The sequence below is a fragment of the Phyllopteryx taeniolatus genome, chromosome 15 (assembly GCF_024500385.1).
Source record: "Phyllopteryx taeniolatus isolate TA_2022b chromosome 15, UOR_Ptae_1.2, whole genome shotgun sequence".
Classification (NCBI taxonomy): domain Eukaryota; kingdom Metazoa; phylum Chordata; class Actinopteri; order Syngnathiformes; family Syngnathidae; genus Phyllopteryx; species Phyllopteryx taeniolatus.
The window spans coordinates 14,409,589-14,437,229 of record NC_084516.1 but is presented as its reverse complement, the minus strand read 5'-3'; the positions used below and the strand labels follow the sequence as shown (position 1 = coordinate 14,437,229).

Sequence of the window (27,641 nt, the reverse complement as noted above, 5' to 3'; positions counted from 1 at the left end):
GAGACCCAACCTTTTATATATAAGCAATTAAATGTAAATTTTCCACAATACGTCACCTTTAAGTAACATTTAACAGTCTTAACTCTCGTGAGTATAAAGAGAAGTTATCCACTGTGTAAAACTAATATAAGGTAAAACTACAGTACTTGCCCCTTTAGGATGCCTGACAGACATGCAATGGAGAGGGAAACAAAAATGAAGAGCGATTGCTGGAAGTTAAGTTGTTTCGAACATACTGTATCTTCATTTCGGTGATGATATTTAATCATTTGTATTGCTTGTAGTCTACTGAGCAGCCAGTTTCTTTCCTGGTTCTATGGTTCCCCACACTGTTTGGTCATTCCTCAATTTACGCTTGGAATAAACTGCGGAGGCTGAAGTCTCGTCATTTGCTAAAGACTCAACAAAATCTGAGAGATTATGAAAAAAAACTTTCAAAACATTTAACCTACAAATGCTCATTTCAGTTGCGTCTCAATAAATTACAATGTCACGGTCGAGTTCAATGTATTTCAGTAGTTTAATTCAATAAGTGATTACACAGATTAATTTTTGAATTGCACTGCTGAAATAAATGAACTTTTCTACCATATCCACATTTTTAAAATTCACCTGCATAAGAATAAACATTTAGCAAATTGTTTCCATCATATTTAGTTATAGATTTAATAGGGCAACTAAACTAAAACGGCCTCTGGTAGGAAAAAGGTTGCGCTCAACAGGAATGGAGGGAAAAGACTGACTTAAAAGTTTTCATTCTGTAGACTGTGCAGGATGTGAGTCAGCAGGCACCTCCTCTCTCCTCTTTCTGTTGTTGTTAAAAATAATAAGAATAAAAAAAAGAAACTAGGTGGTGCTGCCCAGTCGTCTCGTCTCGTATGACACTCTGCTGCACCTGATTATGTTGGCACACTCGTCTTCATCCTGATGAGTTGGCAAAGATTCAGTTTCATCATCTGCCCTAACCAGCAGACGTACAGTCCAGTACAGTATGCAGTTGACTGCTTTTCGCTGAGTATCGTGGAGTTTTTGCTCATCTTATCAGTGATGTCGGTTTTATGCTGAGGGGGTGTTTTTACGACGATAGCACTGCACTCACATTTTAGAGTTCAGTGATAAGGTTGTGGTTATTTGAAGGATCATGCTGCCCTTTCAGGATGCGATTTGAAGTCCCATTTTTCCCATCCAGTATAATGTAAACAAGTCTGTTGCAGGCAGTTTTTTTAGTTCTTAACTGTCATTCATTTGTAAAAAGAGGTAAACCACTGTAAATATTAAAGACAACTTAAATGACAGAAGAGAAGTGGGGATTAGACATGTTTGAAACTTTCCCAGGGAATTAACAATTTAACATGTCATGCTTGTTGGAGGATGTTTGTGGTGGTTTGCTTCTGTTCCATTGTTGATGCCAGCTATCTGAGTAATTGGTTGTGCTGCCAAGTATAGCGCCCTTGAGTGACACTTGTCGTGCACCATGACAGGATGTATATAAGGAATGCAGGTGCTTGACACAGGGAGCAGGCGGGATCTTCTCCGTACCACAGTTTCAAGTTTTGTGGGGAAGATCACAGGTCGTATGGTGCTCTGATGACGAAACTCGGCCGTGCGAACTAAGCTAATTATTATTATTATTTTTCATTTTATTTTATTTTTTTTTCTCCCCCCCTCTTCTCCAGGCTCTCCCAGTGAGTCCATCCAACCTAGCCTTGTCCTATTGAGACAGCTTTGGCATGTTGCTCTGCCTCCTCCTGCCTCGTGATTTCCTCAACCACAAGCCAGAAATAAAGATATTGCTCACTTAATATCTCTCTGACATTGTCGCTCCATTCTCGTATGTATTTTGCATTGCCTATAAAGGCGGCACTTTAATGAAATATAATTTTGGTGCAGAAGACTTTGAAGGGGCATACAGGTACTTCCCTTTGTAAAGGCAGATGGACAACATATACAGTGCTGTGAAAAAGTATTGGCCCCCTTCTCAAACTCTTACATTTCTGCATAGTTTTGCCACTTTAATGTTTAATATCATCAAACAAATGGAAATATCAGCCAAATATAACCCGTTATCTTAAAATGCGGTTTTTAAATGGTGATTTTATTTATTAAGGAAAAAAACTATTCAAACTTACCTGGCCATTTGTGAAAAAGTAATTACCCCCCTTGTTAAATCATGAATTAATTGTGGCCAATCACAATTTTTAGTTAATTTTCACTGATCACACCTAAGCCTGATTACCTCCAGACCTGATCAATCAAGAAATCACTTCAATAGAATCTGTCCTGACAAAATTAAGTCGGACAAAAGATCGAATAAAGCTGCAACACAATGACACAATGCCCAAAAAATTCCAGAACAGTCGAGAAATAAAGTAATTGACATCTGTCAGTCTGGAAAAGGTTACAAAAGCCATTTCTAAAGCTTTAGGATTCCAGCGAACCATAGGGAGAGCCATTATCCTCACATGGAGAAAACATGGAACAGTGGTGAATTTTCCCAGGACTGGCGGGCCTACCAGGATTACCCCAAGAGAACAGCAGTTACTCATTTTGGAGGTCACAAAGGAACTCAGGACGACTTCTAAAGAACTGCCAGCCTCCTTTGCCTCAGTTAAGGTCAGTGTTCATGACACAACGATAAGGAAGAGACTGGGCAGAAATGGCATTAATGGCAGAGTTCCAAGGCGAAAACCACTGCTGACCAAAAAGAACATAAAGGCTCGTCGTACCTTTCCAAAAAAAAAAAAAACAACAACAAAAAACACCTGAATGAACTGACAAGATGAAAGTTGAGATTTTTGGCAGGGTGTGTCTTGTTACATCTGGCATAAATGTTCCACGGCATTTAAAAAAAAGAACATCATACCAACAGTCAAACGTGGTGGTAGTGTGATGGTCTTCGGGCTGATTGATGGAACCATGAATTCTGCTCTTTAACAGAAAATCCTTAAGGAGAATGTTCAGCCATCAGTTTGTGACCTCAAGCTGAAGCGCACTTGGGTTCTGCAGCAGGATAATGAGCCAAAACACACCAGCACTTCAACTTCTGAATGGCTTCAAAACAAAATTAAGGTTTTGGAGTGGCCTAGTCAAAGTTCAGACTTGAGTCCGATTTGAAATGCAGAGCCATGACTTTAAAAATGACGTTCATGCTTGAAAATCCTCCATTTTTGTTGAATTCAAACAATTCCACAAGATAGAGTGGGCCAAAAATATCCCCACAGAGATGTGAAAGACTCATTGCCAGTAATAGAAAAATGCTTGGTTTCAGTTGTTGCTGCTGAGGATGGCCCAACCAGTTATTAGGTTTAGTGGGTCATTACTTTTTCACATAGGGCCAGGTAACTTTAGTTATATTTCCTTCATAAATTAAATCACCATTTAAAAACAGCATCTTAAGTTCACTTGGGTTTATTTCTCTCTCTCTCTCTCTCTCTCTCTCTCTCTTGCTCTCTCTCTCTCTCTCTCTCTCTCTCTCTCTCTCTCTCTCTCTCTCTCTCTCTCTCTCTCTCTCTCTCTCTCTCTCTCTATATATATATAATCTTAAACAAAGTGGGGAAACTATGCAAAAAATCAGAATTTGAGAAGGGGGTCAATACTTTTTACAGCACTGTATTGATGTCACTAGATTGTGTACCTAGTATTGTGACTGAGTGTGTTTTCACATAATGCGCTGATTGTTCAGTTTTACTGCCACTGAAAGTCAACAGAAACTGATACTCGCTCAAGTTTACAAGTATGTTTACTTGGATGGTAGAATAAAAAAACTTCACCAGTCACAGTTATGAACAAGTGGATGTTATACATAGGGACAAAACAATTGCTCAATCTATAACACACCTTTTAAGAAATAAAATAAAATACCCAATTACATTGAAGGGTGGAGTTAATTCCAGGTTTGCTTCCATCCTTCCATGATTCAGCTGTGCATTCTACAGCAGTAGAATTCAACCTCCGAGTTGCTCAATTTTCAACACACACAAAAATCCCCATTGAGTTAAAATATATTTGTAATCGTTTCTTCTGGTTGGTGATAGTCGTTCGCAAGATCCAGCTTTGCTGTGTGGATTTTGCATGTTCTTCCTGTTATTGCATGGGTTTTCTCTTGGTACTCTGGCTTCCTTCCAGATCCCCAAAACATGCATGTTAGGTTCATTGAAAACCTAATTGTGAATGCTTGCTTGTACAGTAGGTGCCTTGCGACTGATTGATGACCAGTCTCGGGTATACCCAGCCTCTCATCCAAATTCAGGTCAGATAGGCTCCAGCTCACCAGCAAGCCTAATGAGGATCAATTGTAAAGAAAAATGTTTTGATCAAATCAGTCCCTTGTTTAAAAATAAATAAATAAATGAATAAATATATATTTTTTTTAAAAAGCTAGTCCTACCAAGGAAATCAAATCGGGATATAGATCCAAAGAAAAAACAGTAACCGCGCAGTAATCACTTAACAGATCACCATAATTACAGTCTGTGACCGAGTTGAACTCTGTGTTGACCACTGAAATATTGCTCAAATTTGGCTCGGTTATCAGTATGTGTGTGTGTGTGTGTGTGTTTTGCTGTTTGACTTTACTTTGTAACCAATACTGATTCTCTTGTCCTTTTAATTTTGTGTGTGTGCATGTTTATCTTTTTGCTGTGTCTTTGCTCAACCTTGTGTTCAGTACTTAGAACAAGACCTTGTATCAAATGACATACTTTCTGTGCCATTGGCTCCATGAAATGGTACATTTAATACCTCAGATAGCCTCTTATCACAATGACGGAGTGCATTGTTTTAGGATGAGCAGTAGTATTTTATTTTATTTTTTCCCCTACTAAGAACGATTTCAGTAGGTTTCAACAGGAAACTCCTATTTACATAGCAAATTCCAGCTTTTGGAAAGAAAATGTTTCAAGTTTGTCTATGTGTGCATGTGTGTGTGTTTTATTTTACTGCACCTCTCCTGGGTTTTCGTATCACTTAGAAGAAAAGAATTTTGCAGCGCGGCGCAAACATTCCTTTGTATATTTTTAAAACATGCTCTAACCGTGGAGCTGGCTGTGGCCTGGTCGGAAAAAGTACATTTCTCCCAAAGGCCATTCCTCTCTGCCCCTGTGCTGCAACAATTATTTTCTCGCAGTTTGTTTGTTTACCTCTACCATCTTGAATTTCCTCAACAGTCTCATCTAGGCGTAAAATGTTTAGATGAAATGTGACTAAATCTCTAAGCTTTGTTGCAGTGATTTACCTTATCACACCATGTTTGTAACAATAGCTTGGAATTCATCTGATTGGATGTGTTTGTTTGGCTTCCTGATCTTATCTCCCATGGGTCATTTTCTGTTTCCCCCCTTCTCAGACCCCTCAGCAATGGGCTTCATCATCTCCCCTTGGTCCCTCCTGCTCATGCCCTCAGGCAACATCTCCTTCACAGATGAGTATTTCACCCAGCAGGACCTGAGAGCCTTCACAGCCCCTGAAGTCCTGGAGGGGAGCACCCTGCCGTCTGTCTCCGACATAGAGAAGGTACAAAAACATTTGTCCTGCAGGTCATTGGTGTTTAGTATTTCAGCGGCCATGTCAGAAGCCCAGACAAACACTGTGGGTGACTGTCTGTCACCACAGACGTATCTTAGTTCAAGTTTTGACACTTAACCGGAATGATTTTTTTTTTTTGTTGCTTCTTTGTTGAGATTTCCTCAAAGCAGGTTCACGACACACAACTCAAGGGATACATTTTCACCCTTAAAAGGCCACATGTTGACTGTGGAGAAATTCAACAATAAGACCTTAAAACTGTGGCTGGGCCTCAGCGGTGACTGTGGTTGGCGGGGACTCAACTTGCCTATGCACAGTATCAAACATCTAGCCGGGGCCTTCCATGGGCAGGTGGTCTCTGTGTGCCCCCCCTTGGTTACGGTCCCTTTTGTCCAGCCATCTGGCATACAGCCTGGTGGATCTCACAAAGATCCTCGGCGGGACCTTCAGTGGTGGGCCGTGCCTTTTGGGGGGACTGTGGCGCACCTTCCCTCCAGTTACGACCAATATGGAATGCCAGCCATGGCTCACCTTCTCTGAACACAGTGTCAACCCTCCAAGGGAAGGACTGTGGCCGCCCATGGTTACGGGTCAGGGCTTGAGAGATACTGCGGCCAGCCTCGGCTCACTTTCCCTGGGTCATGCAGACAGGACCTCCAATGGAGGTTGGGCCTTGGGAGGATTTGTGTCCAGCTGAGGCTTACCTTCCCTGGGCAATATGTTAGACCTCCAACAGAAGACTTCCAAGGAGAGTTGGTCCTTTGAAGGAACTGTGGCGGGCTGTGGCAGGGCCAGACTTGGAAGGGACTAGGTCACCCATGGCTGGGGTACACTGCAGTACATAAAACTTTTCTTTCCTTTATTTATTTTTAAATGAGTATTTTTTAGTAATACTCTATTATACAGTATATCTTTAACTATTATCTTGATTCTTCTCCACTAATTGTTTTGGAGAAAACCTATAGTTCTCCTGTTTGTGAGGTGTGAGGGGTCTATTTTGAATACACACTCAGTTTGCAAACAAGTTTCCTTGCCAGAAAAAGCATTGAATTATAGCTCTTCACGGATCTTAGTGCATTCGCAGCAGTTGACTGCAGTGTTGTTTTGTTTGTTTGTTTTAAACCACACCCCCTCTTTTAGAGCATATGCCTCCAGTAGAGGAGCTGAAAGCTTGTATGACTGCATTCCCCTCTTCGGCACAGTCCCGCAGACCTCAACGCACTTTTGTGCTGAGTCAGTTTTCCAAAGCTGGTCTTGTCTCTGCTAGCCCCTGGAGGCTTTATTTCAGGGCTTGAAAATCTAATCCCCCCCCCCCCCCGCCCTCAAACTGTGAGTTGGAGATGTTTTACTCTCAATACACTTTTCACTTTGCTGTTTTTATAAAATGTCAACATATTCAGAAAATGTCTTCAATGTAAAATGAAAATGTGAATAGTTATGTTGCATTTCTTGGCCATCAGAGAGCTATTCTTTCATCCACCAAAACTAACATTGAGGGGAAGTAAATTTTCTTCCCAGCAGTAAGTAACAGGAGAAAGAAAGGGGACCGTTTTGAGGTCCCCGTTCTTCCAAAATAACAAGAATTTAATGTCTTTATTTTGGACCTTATGACTTCAGCTCCCAGTTTATAGCACTGGACATTTACATTCCTCATATTTGTGTGGTCTTTGTTGTTTATTGTTCTTGTTACAAACAGCTATTCTCTTGTGCAGATGCACATGTACTCTTTGGGGATGACCCTCTTTTGGGGAGCTGACTACGAGATACCCCAAACCCAGGTGAATCAAGCCTGCTTGACAACATGTTGCTTCCTCCTCTGCTTGTCGTAACTTTTTGATTGTCTTGACCTTGTGTCTCCGTGAAGCCCATGAAGTTGGGGGAACACCTAAACAGCCTGCTCCTCAACATGTGCGACGATATCACACTGAGTCGAATGTCGCTGCGCACGGTGCTGGACGTCTGCAGCAAACACATTCGAAACTCCACTTGCGACCCACCGTTCTCCTATATCCGAAAGCTTGTCCGCTTGGTGCTGGGCAGCCTTTCCCAGGTATGTTCATTTGCCACAGTAGCGGTAATCATATGGTCCAAGTTGTTACCTACAAAGAGATTGTCTAACTTCCTGTATACTGGATTTTAGGTATTCATCTAAAGATGTTCCTGTTAAATCCACACATTGATACTGTCATAAAATTGGCCAACTGAAGAGAAAATTTCATAAAGTTTGGAAAAAATAATCTATATTAAATGTTATCCAATTTGTTTGAAATCTGATTCACAATGGAGCATTTGGCAGCAACAAATGTTCTCTTTTTAGCCTCATTTGCAGTAACTGGTTTGGTTCAGTTCCGGATGTTTTTCTGTTTTCATTGGTAAGGGGTATGAGGTGCAGTAGTGCAGTATTTTGTAAGGTGGACCTAAACACAATGCTTTCCTTTGACTTGGAGAGAGAATTTTCACTGCCAATGCCAAATGACTTGGCAAAAAATGGTGCATTTTACAAAAACCATGCTGAAATATAATGGAGAGAAATTTGTTTCTGTAATTTACAGAAAGTGTTGGCTCATAGCTAACCTGTTAGGTTTGTTTTCCTTTTTACATTTATTGATGAGATACAATCTATGATGTCATGTCAAAACTGGCCAACACGCACTGCAGTGCAAAGCCTGATCTGGATTACTGATCTGAACCTTACCATAGCGAGCTGAACTTGAGCATCTCTTCAGATGCTTACAGTATATGTATCCGCAAAATGTTAATACTTCTGGATGTTTTTTGTCGTTTTAATTGTAAAGGCTCCCATTATCTCCCATTTTCCATTGTTGGTGTACCAGTCACATAAGTATTATGGTTCGCTTTTGTAGGGTGGAGCTAAACATGCTGCTGGTCATTGTGAGACATGCGCTGATGTCATGTTATTTACATAGCTGAAATCTCACCAACATGCAGTGCAAATGCATGCCTGACCAGTTTTTTTTTTTGTTTTTTTTTTGCAATCTCAACCGTACTTTGGCAAACCATACTGAATTGTACCGCTTGATGGATTAATTTAGATTTTCCGATTATTTTTTTTTCTAGATCGTGTATTTGAATCATAACATTTTGGGTTAAGATTAAATATGTTTCGATATGTTGCACAAGATATATTTTATTCATAGCAGTCCAAACTATGTTTTGTGAGTTTAACAGTAAATTTTAGTTCTGTCGTGATCACTTTTTTTGTTTTTTTTTGCTATATCGGAACATGGGCCAAACTTTCTTCAGTTTTGGTGTGTTTTTTCACAGATTGTGTTGTTCATTAATTTTCCAAACGGCTTATCCTCACTAGGGTAATGGCCGCGCTTGAGCCTATCCCAACTGACTCTGGGCGAGACACCCTGAACTGATCACCACCCAATCGCAGGGCACATATAAGCAAACAACCATTCACACTCATATTTACACCTACGGGCAATTTAGAGTCCTCAGTTAAACTACCATGCATGTTTTTGGGATGTGGGAGGAAACCGGAGTACTCGGAGACACGGGGAGAGCATGCAAACTCCACACAGGCGAGGCCGGATTTTAACCCGGGTCCTCAGAACTGTGAGGCAGATGTGCTAACCAGTCGCCCACCCTCCAGCTCAGTGTTATTCAAAAGACAGTTATCATTTAATCTGCGTTGACTTAATCCAACCATCCAGTTTCTATAGTGGTTTGGGCAGCAAGCATGGTACACTTTGGACTTGTCGCCAGTTAATCACAGAGCACAGGAGACAAACAATATCACATTCACACCTACCTGTATGTACAATTAAAGTCTTCATTGAACCAAATGTGCATGTTTTTGGAATGTGGGAGGAAGGCGAACTAACCGGGGAAAACTCGTGCAAGGACAATGGAGAGCATGCAAAGTCCACACAGGAGGACTGGACTGAGATTCAAACCCAGTATTTCTTGACTGTTAGGCAGACACTATAACCCACTGTGCTGCCTGACTGGATTATTTTATATAAATTTTTTAAGATGGTACCTTTTGAGTGTGCAGCCTGTAACAAGAGCTGCGCTCCCTTTCCTCTTTCATTTCCACTTTTCCACCATTGTATGTAATTTTAATGTTCATTCTTTGTCATGTTTACGCGTCCTGGACTATTTTGGAAGTTCTTGGCCTTGGCTTTCATTGGAGCAGCGTCTAGGTGCTTGTTATTTTGCGTCTTCAGGCAGCGATTTCCGCGAATGGGAGCGGAAAATGTCGGTGCTTTTGAATTGTTTCCACCTGACTGCATTAAGCGGAGAATTTCGGTGCTGTTGGAGTCTGTGGTACGGCTATAAGGAGCGGGACCGTGTGGAGATTCTCCCCCCACAATGCGGAGTTGTGTTTGTCTCCCGCAGGAAAATTGGGAAGGAATGAAAGTCTGTGTTAGAAAGTTCAAAGAAGCTACAGAGACGACTGGATGGCACAAAAACGTTTGATCCAGTCTTTCTGCTGTATGTGTGTAACGCTCCACAGCTTTCAGCAAACGTGAGTGACATTATGCACACTGTGGTCGTGACTTCTTTGATCCCGGCACCCTCATCCTGGTTAACAGAGATATTTCTGCACATCCTGTCTGTGAAGTGCCAAGGTGAAGGGAGCTGCGGGGGGGGTTGAAAAACCTTTATGGTTCATTTACAGTTCTACAGTTCGAGGATGCCCACTGGGTTACATTGTGGTCTCTTCATCAAAATACCAAATGTTGTATACATTGCTGAAAAACATCACTACGTCCTTTTTGTAAGTACAAATTTAAAGATAAACAGCTAATTTCTGTTTTTTCTTCTTCTTTGCCCTAAGCTGGATGGTTTGGTGACTGACAGAGAGTCTCTTCCTGAGCGGAGCAAGGAAATTCGGGAGAGGCTGAGGGGGAAAGGCTTGCCTTCAGGTAAGGTGAACACAGATGAACAAATAAACAGGACAAAAAAAGAGCAGTGTTTGCTCAGAGGATCTATTATCCCAATGCCGAAGATTCATCTTTGTTGTGGGAAATCACGCTCATTAATAGCTCAAATATGAGGACAAATCACTTAAACTCATGTTGGTACAGTTTAATAGGTTAGACGTATTCCATGTCTATTATGTAATTCTAAACAGAGGCTTAGTTGGAATGACTATAAATGTTACATTGCGCTTTTGCTAGTTGCATGCTCATTTTCCGTGTGAAAAGAGTGCAAGTTGTCGAGGAACGTCCAAAATCGGGCTCCGATTTTGGAAATTATGACCAAATCCTCCCGGTGGTTTTCTGAGACCATGTTTCCAGACCCACGGAAAAGGGAGAGGGAATACTCAAACATGGCTGCCATCCCGATTATGTAAGTGTGGCATGGCATTGATTAGAGTTGCATATTTTGGAGAGCCCCGAAGGCGCTGCTGCTCTGCTGTTTGTGTCCATATTTTGTTTCTGTGAATGAGCAGCTGGCAGCCGCAGGGCAAAGAGTCTCACTGAGTTCTTAAGTGTCTTTCTTCTGAGGGAGCAACATCCCCTTCTAAAATGAATCGCTGTTTATATTTTGTCCGTTGACCTTAACAATTAATTAAATTCTGCTTTGGAGCTTTTATGAGCTTGCTTGTTCTTGGAAAGACTGCACTTTCTAACACAACTTGGAGAAATTGCCCTCTGTTATCTTGCTGCTCATCAATGTACATATGCATCGATGTGAAGACATCTACTGTAGTAAAACTAAAATTAAGTAAAACTATTCACCTTTTGAAGACACTTCACGGACATGTCATGAAGAGGGACCATGAAAAGCTTTTAATTTCCATGCAAGGCTTGTTTTCCAGCCCACAACTAAACCCTGAAATAAACACTTATTTTTTTCCCATTAAAAAAACATGTAGTAATTGTAATTATCCCAGTTTATCAACACTGTCCTTTGTGCACGGACATTAAAGAGTTCACCGCTACGCCCATGCAACCTCTGTTGCTAACCAAAACTGTAACACCTACTGAGGCAGTTAAGAGACTGTTCTCTGCACTGCATTAGGCCATGCATGAACATTTCCTGTACAGTTGTTCGTCATAACACGTACACAAAACACAAGGAAAACACGTGAGGAGTTAATCTCTTAGCTGCTCTTTGAGCTGAAGTCTCACACAATATGCTGACTTCTCAGGTGATGTTACACGTAATGAAAGTTCAACTCCATTATAACAAAACTTAAAGTAAGACTACTTCGCCTTTGAAGACGCTTCATGCACACAGAGTGGCAAAATAACAGAAAGAGCTTCACTGGTCATTTCAATGCAAGGCTTCTATTGAGTGGGGGAAAAAAGCGGTTGGATGAGTGATTAGCCCATCTGCCTTGCAGCTGAGGTTGGGGGTTCAAAGCTGTGGCCTTCCTGTGTGGAGTTTGCATGTTCTAGTGTTTGCATGGGTTTTCTCTGGGTACTCCGGCTTCCTCCCACGTTCCAAAAACTGATTTCTTAGGCTAACTGAAGACTCTATATTGTCCATAGGTGTGAGTGTGAATGGATGTTTTACTATGTGCGATTGGCTGGCAATCAGTTCAGAGTGTACCCAGCCTCTCGCCCAAAGTCAGCTGGCATAGGCCCAAAGCTCCGCCAGGAGTGAGGATAAGCAGTACAGAAAATGGATGCTTCAAATACCAGTCCACAAATGAACACTTTCTCCAAATAAGTGTTTCCTTTCGTAGACTGCTGGAAAATGTGACTACATCAATTTATAGACACTAGTGGCTAACCAAAACGGCAGCACCTCATGAGGCACATATACAGGTTCTCCTATTAAAGTGTGGAGACTGGAATGAATCCTTGTGCAGTATTGAAGATGTTCGCTCAGATTATTCCCTTTTCCTGTAACGGTACACAAGAAAAACACAAAAACAGGTCCAAGAAAAGATTTTTATTTATTTATTTTTTTTTAGTTAATCCTTTGGATGTACACTGAGTCTCTCACTGATGATTATTCAACCCTACCAAAAATGCAAGCTTTAAGGGCATTCGACTGTGGAGGTTCCATTCTAGCGCTTTTTATCCACCATTATGTTGTGAGTATTTTAATGTTGCTTGATTTCTGAATGGAACTTTGCCTTTGGTGCCCTTCTAGGAAGGAGTGCAGCCCCCAGGGTGCTGGAGCGCTACCGGGCCAGGACTCAGGAGCAGAGCTCTCTCAACCGGGTCCTCAGTCGCTCCATGGGCTCCCTGTCGGTGCAAGACATCATAAGGGGGGATGAAGGGGCTGCGCTGCAGTATCCCAACTGGGACTCTCACCCCGACTCTGAATGCCCCGGCGAAATGTGCCCCACGCTTGTCTCACTCCAGCACCAGCACTCCTACCCCTACCTGCACCCCCTTCATCCCCAGCAAAAAGGGCGACCCGTGGAACTGGACCGCAGGTCTTTACCGTTCCACAGCGCAGACCTGAGAGGGGCTCAAACCAGGAAGTCCTGGGCTTCCTCCGTGGACTTGGCCTGCATCGACCCCGAAGCCCTTCGCTTCGGAGCCCTGGAGGACGCGCGCAGAGGCAGCAATGCTTTAAGCACACAAACTATCGGCAGGATCAAATCGCCATTCAGCGCATCCAGAGAGAGGGACTATCGCTACTTTGAGTTTGGTGGGCTAAAGAGCCGGAATGCCCATCACCTCTCTACCCCGTCAGTCGGCTCAGGCCTGCCAGGTGCCTATGACCGCATCAAGGAGCGGCAGAGGAAACTGCAGATGCTGCGACAAGCGGTGGATGGTGAGTCAATCAAGTTTAATCTGCAGTCTTTCACTACTGATGACACTGATAACTGAGAAGTAGCAAATTACAGTAGAGTCCCCCAAGTCAAACAAAATCCATTCCGTGATGCAGGTTGGCTCCCCGAATTTTGAAAATTCAGCCTCTGAAGCTGGTTTGATTTATTCATTCATTCATTTTCCATACCGCTTATCCTCACAAGGGTCACAGGCGTAGCCTATCACAGCTGACTCTGGGCGAGAGGTGGGGTTCACCCTGAACTGGTCGCTAGCCAATCGCAGGGCACATACAAACAAACAACCATTCACACTCACATTCACATCTACGGGCAATTTAGAGTCTTCAATTAACCTACCAAGCATGTTTTTGGCATGTGGGAGGAAACCGGAGTACCCGGAGAAAACCCATGCAGGCACGGGAAGAACATGCAAACTCCACACAGGCGGGGCCGGGATTTGAAACCCGGTCCTCAGAACTGTGAGTCAGATGTGCTAACCAGTCTTCCACCGTTTTAATTTAGCAACATGAAATTTCGTAGGCTCGTCTATCATGGCTAGACCAACAACAACAGTCTCAGCAACCCATGCCCGGAAACAGGAAGTCAGAGATTTTGGTTTGAAACTGCCATTAGTCATTAGTCCACTTACAGTTTACAGTCTTTAGACATATGGGCAAAGCTAAATTGCAAAGAGTTTGAGTTTAATGACGCACCATGAAGCACACACACAAAAAAAAAAAACCACACACACACAGGAGGTCTGCTGTTTTGATTTGAAGCTGCCACTTTTTATGTCATTTACAGCAGTATTTTTGCCATTTCCAGTTGCCCTTCAAAGATGGACTTGTCTTAAGAGATTTTGTTCAATTACTGCCAAATGTTAACCAGATACAGCACAAAAAAAAATGGATGATGCTGAATTGTTAGTGTAATTGTATAGAGGCAGTGTATGACAGTGAAGTTTAATTACGGTACTTGTCACACACAAAAAAACTGGAAGTCTGCCATTTTTATGAAGCAATCATTTGTATAGTTTTAGTTGTCTTTCAAAGACGAACGTGTCCTCTAGTCTGGATTTTGTCAGATTGCTACTAAATATTAACCACACTAAATAAAGCATAATTGTGAAAAATCTTCACTTCAGTCTTAACGTTTGATGACGTTCCATAAAACACAAACTTCAGATAATTCGCTTGTAAAACTAAAATGAAGTAAAACAACTCACTCACCCAGGCGGCACGGTGGACTACTGGTTAGCACATCTGCCTCACAGTTCTGAGGACCCGCGTTCAAATCTCGCCTTGCCTGTGGGGAGTTTGCATGTTCTCCTCGTGCCTTCCGTGGGTTTTCTCCGGGTACTCCGGTTTCCTCCCACATCCCAAAAACATGCTTGGTAGGTTAATTGAAAACTCTAAATTGCCCGTAAGTGTGAATGTGCGTGTGAATGTTTTTTCTATATGTGCCCTGCGATTGGCTGTTGACCAGTTTAGGGTGTACCCAGCCTCTCGCCCAGAGTTAGCTGGGATAGGCTCCAGTACGCCCGCGACCCTAGTGATGATAAGCATTATGGGAAATGAATGACTGAATGAACTCAACCTTTGAAGACCCTTGTCAGACACCCAGTGGTGAGGGAAACTGGAATTGTATCTCTCTTTATTAGTGTTTTTGGCCATTTTGCTTTTGGCTACATGCTTTTTTTTAGATCAGCATCTGCTTGGCGTAATGGTACTGAGTAGTCAGACCCTTTTCTGACTTCTCAGTAAGCGCAGTTTTTCTCTTTTCCATTACTGGTACCCTTTTGTGGCGACATCAGAAAAAAAATGCTAAAAAGCTAATAAAACCTTGTGGAGTTAGTTGTGAAAAGCTCATTGAGCTTAAGTCTCACACAATTTGATCTAGTTTCTCTTGTTCTAATCTAGGTTTGAAGCATGCTTTTCTCAAAAATTTACTGGTAGTTTGAATGCTCAACTTTGGAGGTACAACTGAACACAGAACTCCTATATCAGAATAATCTTTATTTGCCAAGTATGTCCAAAAAACACACAAGGAATTTGTCTCCGGTAGTTGGAGCCGCTCTAGTACGACAACAGACAGTAAATTGACCGAGAACACTTGAGACGTAAAGACATTGAGAAAAACAGTCACTGGGCAATAAAGGGTTGCTAGTTATCTGGTAATGCCGGTACAATAATTTTTTTTGACAATTGTGCAAAAAGAGGCAGAGTCCTCTAGCACTTACAGCAGTTTGAATGACTAATATAGCAATAGTCCATTGTGCAAAGGGTGCCGAGACTTCAAGGAATGTATGCAGTTTAAAGTGACTAGTAGTGCGATAATCTGGGACAATGTCGATTGTGCAAATGTTGCAGATACTCCTCAGTCAGTATGCAAATGGGACAGATGCTACTCTGGCATGAGTGGCCAGTATTGGTCAACAACAGATATTCAAATAGTGCAGCATGGTGAGACTACTACAGTGAGTGCACGAGTAATATATAATTGGCCCGACGGAAATGTGACAACAAACTCAAGACAAAAAAAATTGGCAGCATGTTGCAATGGAGTTGTAAATTAGCTGTTTAAGAAGTTGATTGCAAGAGGGAAGAAGCTGTTGGAATTTCTGCTAGTTCTAGTTTGCATTGATCGGTAGCGCCTACCTGAGGGAAGGAGCTGCAAGAGATGGTGACCGGGATGTGGAGGGTCCGAGAGGATTTTGCACACTCTTAGTTCTGGCAGCGTGCAAGTCCTCAAGGGTGGGTAGAGGGGTCCCGACAATCTTTTCAGCAGTTTTGATTGTCCGTTGCAGTCAGAGTTTGTCTTTTTTTGGAGCAGCACCAAACCAGACTGTGATGGAAGAACACAGGACTGATTCGATGACTTCTGTGTAGAACTGCCTCAGCAGCTCCTGTGGCAGGCCGTGCTTTCTCAGAAGCCGCAGGAAGTACATCCTCTGCTGGGCCTTTTTGAGGACGGAGTTGATGTTAGTCGCCCACTTCAGGTCCTGAGAGATTGTAATTCCCAGGAACTTGAAGGTCTCGACGGTTGACAAAAGGCAGTTGGACAGCGTGAGGGGCAGCTGTGCCGAAAGATGCCTCCTGAAGTCCACGATCATCTCTACAGTCTTGAGCGTGTTCAGCTCCAGGTTGTGTCGGCCGCACCACAGCTCCAGCCGCTCCGCTTCCTGTCGATATGCAGACTCGTCACCGTCCTTGATGAGGCCGATGACAATGGTGTCATCTGCAAACTTCAGGAGTTTGACAGCCGGGTGCGTTGAGGTGCAGTCGTTCGTGTAGAGAGAGAGAAGAGCAGCGGAGAGAGGACACAACCTTGGGGCGCCCCGGTGCTGATGCTGCGTGTGGATGCGTATCCTGCCCATCAGGAAGCTGTAAATCCACTGGCAGATGTCAGGCGAGATGCTGAGTTGGAGAAGCTAGGAGGAAAGGAGTTCAGGGATGATGGTCTTGAACGCTGAGTTGAAGTCCACGAACAGGATCCTCGCGTACGTCCCTGCACTGTCGAGGTGTTCTAAGATGAAGTGCAGTACCATGTTGACTGCATCCTCCGCACCTGTTCGCTCAGCAGGGGACCTGTGACGCTCTTGAGGTGGTCCAGCACGAGACGTTCAAAGGACTTCATGACCACAGATGTCAAGGTGACAGGCCTGTAGTCATTTAGACCCAAGATTGCAGGTTTCTTGGGGACTGGAATGATGGTGGAACGTTTGAAACAGCATGGTACTTCGCACAGTTCCAGAGATCTATTGAAGATCTGTGTGAAGACTGGAGCGAGCTGGTCCGCGCAGATTTTGAGGCAGGATGGGGACACATGGTCTGGGCCTGTCACTTTGTTAGTCTTTTGTTGTTTGAAGATGCGTCTCACATCCTGTTCGTGGATGGTTAACTCAGAAGTCAGAGGTGTGATTGTGGTCGGTGGTGCGGCTGGGTGGGTGTGGGGTGATAAAGTGTCCTTTTCAAATCTGCAGTAGAAGGTATTCAAGTTGTTGGCGAGTGTGCTATTGTTCTCAGCTTGGGGGGATCGTCGCTTGTAATTTGTCAGCGATTGTAATGCATGCTCATATAAGATGCATTATCTTTTTTTAAGTAAAGAACTCAGTCAGTCAGGTTTCTGGCTAAGGAAGCAATATTGTTTTCTCAGATGTGATTTGAGCCCATAGTTCTGACTGCAAGTCAGATGTGACGCTTGATAAATTCCATCAAAATAGTGGTGGGAAGTTTCACCCACTTCTCATGTATACATGGCATATGCCTTCACTCTGAGCCTTAAGATCAGGTCTTTCCTGATACCGTTTAACGTTGGATCAAGACACGTATGACCTTGGCAGCCTCTAACAATTAGAATTTACACCGATGTGATCGGCATCGGCCGATAATTAGCATTTTACGCTGATCGGCCCAATGGCTTTCATGTCATAATTCACCAATCCGATCAATGACGTCAACGATCAGCTCCGCAAGAGATTTACTCTGCGTTGCCTATGAATCCCAAAGCTAGTTTATTGTTAGCCTTGTGACGTGTCTTGTGTCGTAGTACTGTAACTATCTGACAGCCAATAAAGTTTTTTTCAATCTTGTCATTGAAAAAACATGTCGTCGGTGTGGGACTATTTTGCGGCGTCTCAGACAAACAGCACTTAAGTTATTTGCAGTAGGTGCACAACTGAAGTACACCGTGGGGAACGTCATCAAAATGCTTCAACACAACAAATTTGATCGGGCACCTGAAGAATGTGTACACAAGGAGGAGCATGCTGCGTTCAAGCAACTCAGCGTGGGGAAAAAATAAAATAAAATAAATATTAAAAAAAAAGGAAAAGCCAAACGGACGTAAACTCTGGACAACACCCGTCCATATAGCCGGGACAGTGAGAAAGTTAAGAGTAAGCATGTCATTAACAGTTTTTGTTAAAGTAATTTACTTGCAATAAAGTAATTTAATTCCATGAAGTTTACACCCATTATTTCTGTCATGTTGTAATGTTGATCTGACCTAAACTTATATCAGTGGCCAATCCTTGAATGCCCCCTATAGGTCATTGTTTTAATTTTTGTCAAAAATGCTAGAGAATAATTTTGAAGATACTCAGTATACAGTACACAAGTATATACATTAAATTAAAAAGTCATGGAAATAGACGCATTGCTCCATCTTGTGATCAGATCGGTGATCGGTTATCATTTTTTTTTAAACTTGCTGATCAGCCCCAAAAATCCTGAACATGTAAAGCCTAGTAACAATACACGATTGTTGTCATCATAACAAATACACTGACTCACTTAAGAGTCCTATTGTGTGCGGCACACCACAGACACACACACACACACTGTAGTGGAAATGTTGCTCAATTTGAAAATATGCCATTTCATTGAAAGAAATTTTGCAAGTTAATAATGTGACACGTCTGAAGGTGGCACATCGTGTTTTACTTCAAAGGATTACGCCGCCTTCCATAAAATATCTTAACTCTACTTACTGGGATGTACTGTGCCAAAGTCTTTGGCGAAGACTTGATTTATTGTTTTAGAAGGAGGCTACTTCCTGGGTTATGTAGGGTAATGAATAGAAACAGGCAGTACCTTGGGGGCTTGGCTTTGGTCTTCCTGTGTGGTGTTTGCATTTTCTCCACATCCTTACTTGGGTTTTCTCCGGGTACTTACCTCCCACACTCCAAAAACATTCATGTTAAGTTAATTGAAAAATGTGAACTGCAGTCAGATGGTGACCAGTCCTAGGTGTACACCGCCTCTCGCTCCAAGTCAGCAGTGATAGGCTCCATGTCACCCACAACCCTAATCAGGACAATAGCTATAGAAAAGAATGGATGGATGGAATTTTGGAAATTGTTGACATTAGGTGTCGGCCTTAGCCACCCATCCAACCATTTTCTATAGTCCTTGTACTCAATAGCTCAAGGGTGAACTAGACCCTATTCCAGATGACTATGGTCGCAGACACCTTGGACTGGTCGCCAGACAATTGCAGGGGACATATAGACAATGTGGGAAGAAGCCAGAGTACGTAAAGAAAACCAACTAATAGAGTGCATACAAATAAATAACCGTTCACACTCACAATCAATTAATTCAGTTAACTGCCAGTCCCTAAACCAAAATACAGTATTTTCACGACCATAAGGCGCACTTAAAAGTCTTAAATTTTCTCCAAAATGGACTGGGCGCTTTTATAATGCGGTGCGCCTTATGTGTGCACCGAGTTCCAAAATCTATAAATGTTGTGATGAGCGCTCCGCATGACTGACTGGGAGCATTTCCTGCCGACACGTTGCTTATATAGAGGAAAGGCGGACGTGGTTGAGGAGAGCATGCGGCCGTAAAGGGGATAAGGGTGCGCGTGACAGAGGATGTTAAAGGCACGCCCCCAGTAGGTATATAGCACCGCCATGTGCATTGTGCAAAACATCATCGGTTTGGCTAAGGACCCCCGAAAACGGCACCTACGAAGAGACACGCTTACGAAGCACAGTTTACACAGCAAGCTATCAGTTACACGGAAGAACATGGGAATCAAGCAGCCGCGAGAGAATTCAAGATCAACGAATCCATGGTTCGCAAGTGGAGGAAGCAGGAAAACGAGCTTCGCCAAGTCAAGAAGACGAAGCTGAGTTTCCGCGGAAACAAGGAGAGGTGGCCTGAATTGGAAGACCAACTCGACCAATGGATTAATGAGCAAAGAACTGCTGGGAGAAGCGTCTCTACAGTCACCATTCGACTGAGTGCAATAACTCGGAGCTTGCCATCATTCCGGGATCCTTGACGAAGGAACTCCAACCGCTGGACATCGGTGTAAACAGGGCTTTCAAAGTGAAGTTGTGAGAGTGATGGATGACAGATGGCGAACAGAGCTTTACTAAGACTAGGAGGCAGCGCCAGGCGAGTTAACGCCACAATTTGTGAATGGATTGTGGATGCTTGGGCTAACGTGTCTGCTCGCACTGTTGCTCGAGCTTTCGGAAAAGCCGGCATCATTTCTGAGGAGGCGCACGGCAACGAGACTGACTCCGACAATGACGAGAGGTAACCCGCCGTGTTTGTTGGAGAACTTGCCCAGCTGTTCATTTCGGATACAGAAGATGAGGACTTTGATGGATTTGTGTATGAGGTTTGATTAAAAAATAACGTGAGTACATTGTTAAATACTTCAATAAAGTACAGCCCAACTCAGTTTTGCTCCCGCTGCCTTTTTAAAAACATTGTTTTAGCGTGCATGCATGCTACCGTATGTTTTAAGCTAGCATATGTTTTACCATGCCTGCGCCCAATAATATGGTGCGCCTTATGTATGTGTTAAATACAGAAATAGACCCCATAACTGAGACTACGCCTTTTAATACGGTGCGCCTTATGGTTGTGAAAAATGGTACATAAATAAATTATTATTACAATAGATAAAATAAATTCCTGTACCCACACCTTTATCTAGATCCTGTATAATGGATTCCACTGTGTAGTGTTTCAAAACAATGGTTATTACAATAAAAAAGCAAGGGCTAGTCTACACTTATGTAAAATGTCCATTATCCAGAACAGATGCTATTTCGGTTGCGTTTCTATGTGTACACTTCTTGTCAAAGAACTGCTGAAGAGCCCTCAATGAAACGCAACCATCCAAACCGGGCCATATATCACTTTCACCAGGCCGTAAAAGAAGAGACTGCGTGGCAGCACCAATGGGGAGGTGAAAATTACACCACAGGGACATCCATCTTGAACTCCGATGTGCAAAAATGTTTTTTTGTTTTGTTTTTATATATATTTAAGTCGGACTGTTCGATGCAGCGTTGCGTTCATGTGAGTCACTCGTACGGAGCTGTCCAAGTTGCTCCTTCTAATTACAGGCCTTCTTAATTCTAGCCTACCAGGCTCCATCATACATGTAACACGTCCTTGCTGCTTTCTCTTAGTTTTTTTCGTCAACACTGCATGTTGTTGTGGATCATACAGACTGAGAAGCATCTTTGGAAACACAACCAACTTAATTGTCGAACCAAAAGCATTAAGGTCCCCCCACAGCATTTTCTAAGAAGTTCTTTGTTTAAGTTTCTGTCGGCCAGCTGTGATGAGTCACGTGGACAAAGAGGTCTGCTGCCCATTTGTAGATTTGATTCTTCTCTCTTTCATAATAACAAAAGTCCTTCTTCACTCCTCTTCCTTCTCATCCTCTCAGTACTCGGCAGCTATTTTCGGGGTACTGGAGCCACAGAGCAATGCCGTCCTTTTCTTCCTCTGCTGCGGTTCTCCTCCTTCTCTACCGCGGGTCACACGCCCCTCCCTTTCTCCTCCCTTCTCTTCCTCCTTTGCACGCAGTTTTATTCTATTTTGTTCAATGGGGCGAGAGGAGTCAAACCTCTGCTCGTGTATCACCACTAGCACCCGAATTTGTGCCCAGATACCATCAATCTGTACAGCTCACTTGATACCAAAATACTAAACGGTAAAAACACACTCTTCTGCTTATTTTTATTCTGGTGAATACAAATACTCAGGCTCAACACAAGCAGTTTCTCCTCTATTTGTCTGCCAACTGTGCAAGCTTTAGGTTTCTTCCTCTTTGGCTATCGTTAGGTTTCACGTCACAATTAGGGAGTCTGTGCCTTCTCTGAACTCGGCGTTGACCACATACATAAGGATTTGCCATCATAAATATTGAACTTTATGATTATCTGACCGTTTTTCAGGCAACATGATCGATGAGGAAAAACCACTCGAAACACCCCACGTGCCACAGGATTCGCACACAATTAGGGATATGAATCGAAAACCGGGGCTGCTCTTACGCTCACTTCTCATATATTGGGAAATGCATGCAGTGGGAAATTTTTTTTTATACCTGATGGATTTAACGAGAGATGATATTCTGGCAGGAACGATGAAAGAAGTTATCTTTTGACTGTTCTGTCTCTATGTTTAAACTTGTTGTTTCAGATAGGCTTAAAAACCCAAATATTTAATTTTCTCTGCACCAGTTCCAACTAAACAATTTCCTAAGGGAGGCTGATATCTTGTAAGGTATGCAAAACTGCATCAAACACAGCTGGTGATTTATTGGTCTAATTGATTAGTTATCTTCATAGTAACATTTGATGATAGACAGCAAAAAATCACAAAAAGAAACACATGCGAATGTCAGCTTAACCTGCACAAAAATATTATACCCACACAGTCTCCACAAGTGATGCCGGTGCCGCGTTACTCCAAAATTCTGCCATTTTGAGTAACGGTTAAAGTAAAGCATTACTTTCCCCGGGAGACGAATCAGACTACAGTTACTTTTTCAAACCAGTAATGGTTACTTTTGAGACATCAATGTCTTTCACCAAGTACTGATTTGTGGCTGAGGACTCAGAAAAATCGCAGTCCAGCCATTCAATACCATTTAACCCTTCACACAGCCCGCTGATTTCTAGATAAGTTGAAGAAAGCGATTAGGAGGTGATTGTTGATTCTTCAATGCACAGTGACGGTGCAGTACCATAAAAGTGCAAAGAAATGCACGATTTCGCTATCGCCACACTTTTTATTTTCCTTTGTAAAAAGTGTATTTGATTGTTGTTGCTAATTTAATGTGGTTTCAACTACACTAATATTTTAATTATTGGTTCATGGTTGATGACTGTAATTCTGTAATTGGTACCTTCAATTCGTCCTTCACCACTGTTGTTGTTTGCTTGTCTCGTTTTGACATATGTTCATTGTGGCGTGGTTTTTGCAGTTTCCCATGGTACTAGTTTGAAGTGGGGTACGAGCATTGATTAGGATTAACACAAAGGATAATTCCCAAGGCTTCTTCAACTGATAGCTCCACCAATAGGAAATGCAGCCATCTTTTCAAGGACGCATCGCTATCCTTCATCCCGAGATTCTTTGCACGTCACCCCTTAGTCCTAAAACATATTTCAACAAGATATCACGTTTGAACATCCCATGCCAACCTAGCATGGCAACATAAGGTTGAGGATGACAAAACTGGGATATCTCAAAAGACTGGAGTGTTATAATTGATGTGGCTCTCCAAAAGTGTCCACCAAGTCACCCTCACCAATATTCCACCTTGGTGGAGGTAGTATCAGAGCTGGGATGACATCTGTTAAATGGTTAACTCTGGAGTGGCGGGATATGGGTGTGAAGTTTTACATTTGTCAATCACTTTTCCTGCCCTGTTGTGTTGAAAGTGATGTCACTGTCCTACAATTATTTCGGACCTGACATCTGATTCTGTAATACCGGCTCTCTGTGTGAAATCACATGAATAGCCCACCTTTGCAGTATCTCTCTGCTAAGGCTACCGGGAGTCCTTGGTTTATGACAGTTTCCTTCCTATGACGGCGGCGTAACTCGAATTTGTTCACTGAACGCGTCATAGTCTGTCACTAACTTATGCTAACACTGTAGTAAAGTTATAATTACAGTAAAAAAATGTTTGGGAAACACTTGTAGGCCACGAAGATAAAACAGTCTAATGAAAACCTATGTACAGTGGTAACTGAGTGTGCATTGGGTCTTACAATGCTGCACAAACTCGTTCATTGGGTCATGTTTGTAACCGTGAAATGTCCTATGTCGGAACAGTCATAAACTGCTGTGCGCAGTGCATTTTGCTCGCCTTCCTGCACTAGATCAGGGTGTGACATACAAAACAGTACAGTGACAAGTGGGCTTTACACGATCAGGATTTTTGGGGCCCGATTATCGAGTTTAAAAAAAAAAAAAAAACGATATCCGATCACAAGATGAAGCAATGTGTCTATTTAAATGACTTTTTCATTTACTGTATATGCTTGTGTAGTGTTTTCTGCATATCTTCAAAAATATCTTGTCAGGATAAGCGTTACAGAAAATGGATGGATGAGTCAGGTAGAAACCAACATTACAACATGACAGAAATAATGGGCGCTAACGTACTGTAATTAAATTATTGTAATTAAATTACTTCACACGCTGAAACTTTAGAGCATGATTAGACAGAAGGCTGGTACAACCGTTAGTGCTAGCACTAGCTTGCTAGGCTAAATTACATTTTGTGGCCTGCTTTCGAGCTGTATCATATTAAAAGTATGTGAACATACCTCAAGCAAGCCTTGAATTAAATTCCTCTCCCGAGCACCGGTGACCACCAGCACACGTTTTTCCCCATTTTGTTCTTATAATACACACGACACGATCGATTGTTGTCGTGGTAACGAGTGTATCTGGTCGCGTTTGAGTTGACAAGGTAAAGCCCATTGATCGTAAAAGACGGGATGCGGTGGTATCGGAATACAAAATTTTATTGCAGTAGTCTGACAGTGCAATCGTGAAAGACCAAATTTGTCCTGTAGTCTGCATTACGTGTTGTCTGTCTCAGACGTGTTGTTTGTCCCACACCGCCGACATGTTTTTTTCTTTTTAAATAACTTTATTGGCGGTCAGATATTTACAGTACTACACCAAAAGACACGTGACAAGGCTAAAAATAAACAAGCTTTTGGATCCAAATATACTGTACACCAGGGGTGTCAAACTCAAAGTCACGGTGGACCAAACTCAATAGTTAATGAAAAATCACTGCGATGTGCATGTTTCCCTTCTCTGCAAAAATGTAGCGTTAAAGTTTATCATATGACAACAAACTCAAATTTTGCTTCAACACTGAATCTGGAATAAACAAACTTTAACATTTATAAACACGATAAATCAAATTTGCGATAAAAGACATAAGTGGTATTTGTTTGTTTTGTATTTAAATACATATGAATTCTTCTGTCTCTCCATCTTCTATTTATCTATCTCCAACTACCTTTCTTTTTTATGTAAATCTTTTTTCAAAGGCCAACAAAACAACCCAAAAAAATAAGAATGTCTTAAATAAAAATCCAAACTTCAAACAAGAGTTGATAAAGGGCATTAAAAAAACCAATTCAATTATGTTATATTCTTTGTTACAGCCACGTTGGTCCACACATGACAAACAGGTCTGTCTTTTACTCAAATTTGCTCGAGTAGACTGGTAGCATAGTTGCTAACGACTGCAACTGAAAGGGAACGAGCGCTCGCCGGTCTAGACTGATGGGCCAACACACTAGCTAAGCATTCTGGTATTTATAATATTAGTGGCGCATGTGCTATATACTGGCGGGCAAGCTCTAATACACATTTGATATGGTCTTGGGGGCCAAATATAATTACATCTTTGGCCAAATTTGACCCCCGGGCCTGAGTTTGACATATATGCTGTACACGATGGCGACGCGGAGTAGATGTCTTTTGCGGAGCCGATCAATGTCATTGATCGGATCGGCGAATTATGAAAAGCCGATCATCATAATTCCTCATTATCAGCCGATACCAATCGGCCGATCAGATCGGTGTAAAGTCTAGTAACAAGCTCAAGTAAACTATCTTTTTTGTTAAAATTTGGCTGTTGTGTATCTTTTGGCCCACCAAATGAAATTAATATGACAAACGTGGATCAGCCCAGCTCAAATATATCTTAATCCATCTCAAGTGTGGTGTGAATGGTGCTTTGGCTGGGGATGTGTTCCTTGGCTTCTTCTTCGTTCTCCTCTTACTCCTCTGTCTTGTTTCCTGCAGGAAAGTGATTGCGCAGCAGTGGTCAGTGCTCTCAGGTTTCACCCACATGCACAGTGCATGGAGTCTCTCTGTGAACATGTGTGGCTCACTATTGACTAAACATTGTGTGTGTGTGTGTGTGTGTGTGTGTGTGTGTGTGTGTGTGTGTGTGTGTGTGTGTGTGCATGTGTGTGTGCATGGGCATGTTTATACCTGGTCCCTTACATCTTCCACTATAGCAACGCACGCACACTCCTCAACACAAGGTGCTTCAATCAGTAGATCCTATTCCAAGCAAATCTGGGGCCTATAATTGGAGTCATGTGTAGCGGATGAGGGAATTCCAAATGTTATTGGACTTTTCCTGCACTTGGCAGCAGGTCTTGTGGATCAGAGCAGTGGCTGGTCCAGTTAGGATAACAATATGGAACAGGGAGCCTTACGTGAAGGTACAACCCCTCAGATTGTCGTAATTGTCTGGCACTTTGACTGGCTGATGCCAATAAAAGATTAGAGAGGTTTTTCTGAAACAGATGCTGTGAAGACTTATAAGCTTTGTAAGCATTTTGCATCCATCCGTTTTCCGTACCGCTTATCCTCACTAGTGTCCTGGGGTGCTGGAGCCTATCCCAGCTATCTTTGGGTGAGAGGCAGGGTACACCTCGACCTGGTCGCCAGGCAATCGCAGGGCACATATAAACAAACAACCTATGACAAATTTAGAGTTTTCAATTAACTTGCCATGCATGGTTTTGGGATTTGGGGGAAAAAACAGAGTACCCGGAGAAAACCCACACAGGCACGGGGAAAACATGCCTTCTCCACACAGGGGAGGCTGGATTTGATCCCGGGTCCTTAGAACTGTGAGTCAGATGTGTTAACCAATCGGCCACCTTGCAAAGAACCATTTGCTAGATTTATCTAGTAAGGGTTGAACCATGTAGTCGACGAACTGACTTTAACACTCCGCACACTGACATATAAAGCTTGATCGACAAATCGCTGGTCACGTATTTTTGGCATCTTGTCTTCCAATCTGCCACTTTACATAGGACTTTCACCTCGTGCGTTTACTGCTGTCGTCGGGCCATAACGCTCTGTGGGGCAGTAAAATGTCAAGCAGACAAGGCAAAACAGATTTCATACATCTGCGTGTGTCCGAGAGTATGAAAATAAGATGGTTGTGGATAAGAATAGTGCTTAGCCTCAATACATTCATTTGCTGAAATTATGATGATTATTATTATTTCTTTATTTTTTTTACTAAAATTCGGATTACGTCGCTGCCGTAGGAACAAAACTGTCATAATCCGAGGCCCCGTTGCAAGTGTTCGCGCTGCCCGTTCGCCACCTTGCCAAGGGCTAATTTAAACAGGATGTGGTGAAGCTAATATTGCCCATGTTAGCCACGCTGGCCAATCAAAATCGCCTGCGTCAAAAGCCCTTCCTAATAAAAGTTTTAAGTGCTCTCGTTCTGCTGCGTGTTAACGGTGTTAGTGGTTTAGTTTTTCCCCTGCTTCGTAATGTGCTTCAATTTGTCACCGAGTGTGGACTCGGGAGAGCCGCCGTCCAGCCGCTGCTGACTAAGCAGACAGGCTCACTGGGTTTCCCAGCTGCGGGGAGCGGCGCGTCGGGGAAGATAAGACCCAATGCCACTTGGTGTAATTGAAGCATATTCCCGCAAGGTATGTTTGAAATGTTGCTGGTCAGTGTGTCCTGCAATTCATGCACATTAGTTGTCGCAGCTAGCTAGCTGCCTTCTTCATCAATCCACGAGCCGCTTTGGTTGTCATGCCACCACCACCACCCCTACACCA

The 27,641-nt window shown here is 42.7% G+C and overlaps 1 protein-coding gene across 5 annotated transcripts in view; it reads left to right on the top strand.

The window, feature by feature from the left end:
• The window catches only part of ptpn13 (protein tyrosine phosphatase non-receptor type 13), an 81,683-nt gene that overhangs the window by 9,508 nt on the left and 44,534 nt on the right, over positions 1 to 27,641 (top strand). For all 5 annotated transcript variants that reach the window (XR_009784520.1, XM_061747248.1, XM_061747246.1 and 2 more), the window contains 5 exons: positions 5,345 to 5,511; positions 7,236 to 7,301; positions 7,388 to 7,573; positions 10,337 to 10,424; positions 12,610 to 13,242. Coding sequence is in view for 4 of the 5 variants with exons in the window: in XM_061747248.1 (XP_061603232.1) it covers positions 5,345 to 5,511; positions 7,236 to 7,301; positions 7,388 to 7,573; positions 10,337 to 10,424; positions 12,610 to 13,242 (1,140 nt within the window). In the remaining variant the exon portion in view is untranslated. The remainder of the gene's footprint in view (positions 1 to 5,344; positions 5,512 to 7,235; positions 7,302 to 7,387; positions 7,574 to 10,336; positions 10,425 to 12,609; positions 13,243 to 27,641) is intronic.